The sequence below is a fragment of the Camellia sinensis genome, chromosome 6 (genome assembly GCF_055761805.1).
Source record: "Camellia sinensis isolate YWXY chromosome 6, ASM5576180v1, whole genome shotgun sequence".
NCBI classification, from domain to species: domain Eukaryota; kingdom Viridiplantae; phylum Streptophyta; class Magnoliopsida; order Ericales; family Theaceae; genus Camellia; species Camellia sinensis.
Window position 1 is genome coordinate 138,325,001 of NC_138966.1, and position 1,033 is coordinate 138,326,033.

Genomic DNA, 1,033 nt, shown 5'->3' on the forward strand with positions numbered 1-1,033 from the left:
GAGTGGGGCTGATATTGCTATATTTCAAATTATATGTGAAGGCCAGTCCACCGTCCAGGAGGATGAACAACCATCCGAATACCATCCAAGAGGTTCCTTTGGTTTTCCCCGGTGGCTTCAGGTAAGCGTTTGTATTATTGTTACACTATTAAAGAGACTGTTTTGGGTCAACTGTTTTTTCCGTGATGGTTCTGTGTCCCGAGACTTATATTTGATGTTTGTGGTTTAGGTCTCGCCAGCAACTGGCATAGTCAAACCTAATCAAGTTGCGGAGGTCGCAGTACGACACGAAGAATTCCATACCCTAGAAGAGCTTGTCGATGGGGTCCCGCAAAGCTGGTGGTCTGAAGACACCAGAGATAAGGAAGTGATTTTGTTGGTGAATGTACAAGGCAGTTGCTCGGCTGAGACAAGAAGTCACAGAGTTTATGTGCGTCACTGTTTCTCAGCGAAGACAGTCCGCATTGACTCGAGGAAATAACAGTTCTAGAAGATCCCAAGGAACTTCCCACCTTTGATATGGGTGAGTGAGCTTTGAAGCCAAAACAGAATGTTCATTTTCATCATCAGACAACAGTAGTAAGAATGTTGATGTAAATACTCGATTTAGGAAGCTCGGTCTCCATTTCTCATCATCTTGTTCATCATTTTTGTCTTATTTGTAGCATCAGTTCCATTTTTTTTTTTAATTTAATTTTCTTCACTTTAAATTCTTTGGCTTCAAGCTCTCTGGTCAAGACACATTATTGTATGCTGTTTGTAGAACAATTTTTTTTTTTTTTTTTTCAATGATGTAAACAAGAAGGTAATATAAGAAGCAGCATGCTTGTAGGGATGGCAATGGATAACCTACTCTGTGGGTATTTATGGAGACCCAATACAAATACATAGATTTTCTCTTCTTTTTCTTATCTATTGGGTAGGGTAAGTGATATTCTTTAAATATCTACAGGGGATGGGTTGGGGATGGGTACCCACTAATTTCTCCATATTTTTTTTTTTTAAGATTCACAACCAAAACTAAATATACATT

General features: G+C 39.0%; 1 protein-coding gene across 1 annotated transcript in view; it reads left to right on the forward strand.

The window, feature by feature from the left end:
- The window catches only part of LOC114314323 (type I inositol polyphosphate 5-phosphatase 12-like), a 7,017-nt gene extending 6,307 nt beyond the window's left edge, over positions 1–710 (forward strand). The window contains exons 10-11 of the mRNA XM_028260803.2: positions 1–121; positions 230–710. The exon at positions 1–121 is cut by the window's left edge and continues 240 nt beyond it. Of these exons, the coding sequence (XP_028116604.2) occupies positions 1–121; positions 230–481 (373 nt within the window). The 3' untranslated portion in view covers positions 482–710. The remainder of the gene's footprint in view (positions 122–229) is intronic.
- Positions 711–1,033: the final 323 nt, after the last annotated feature.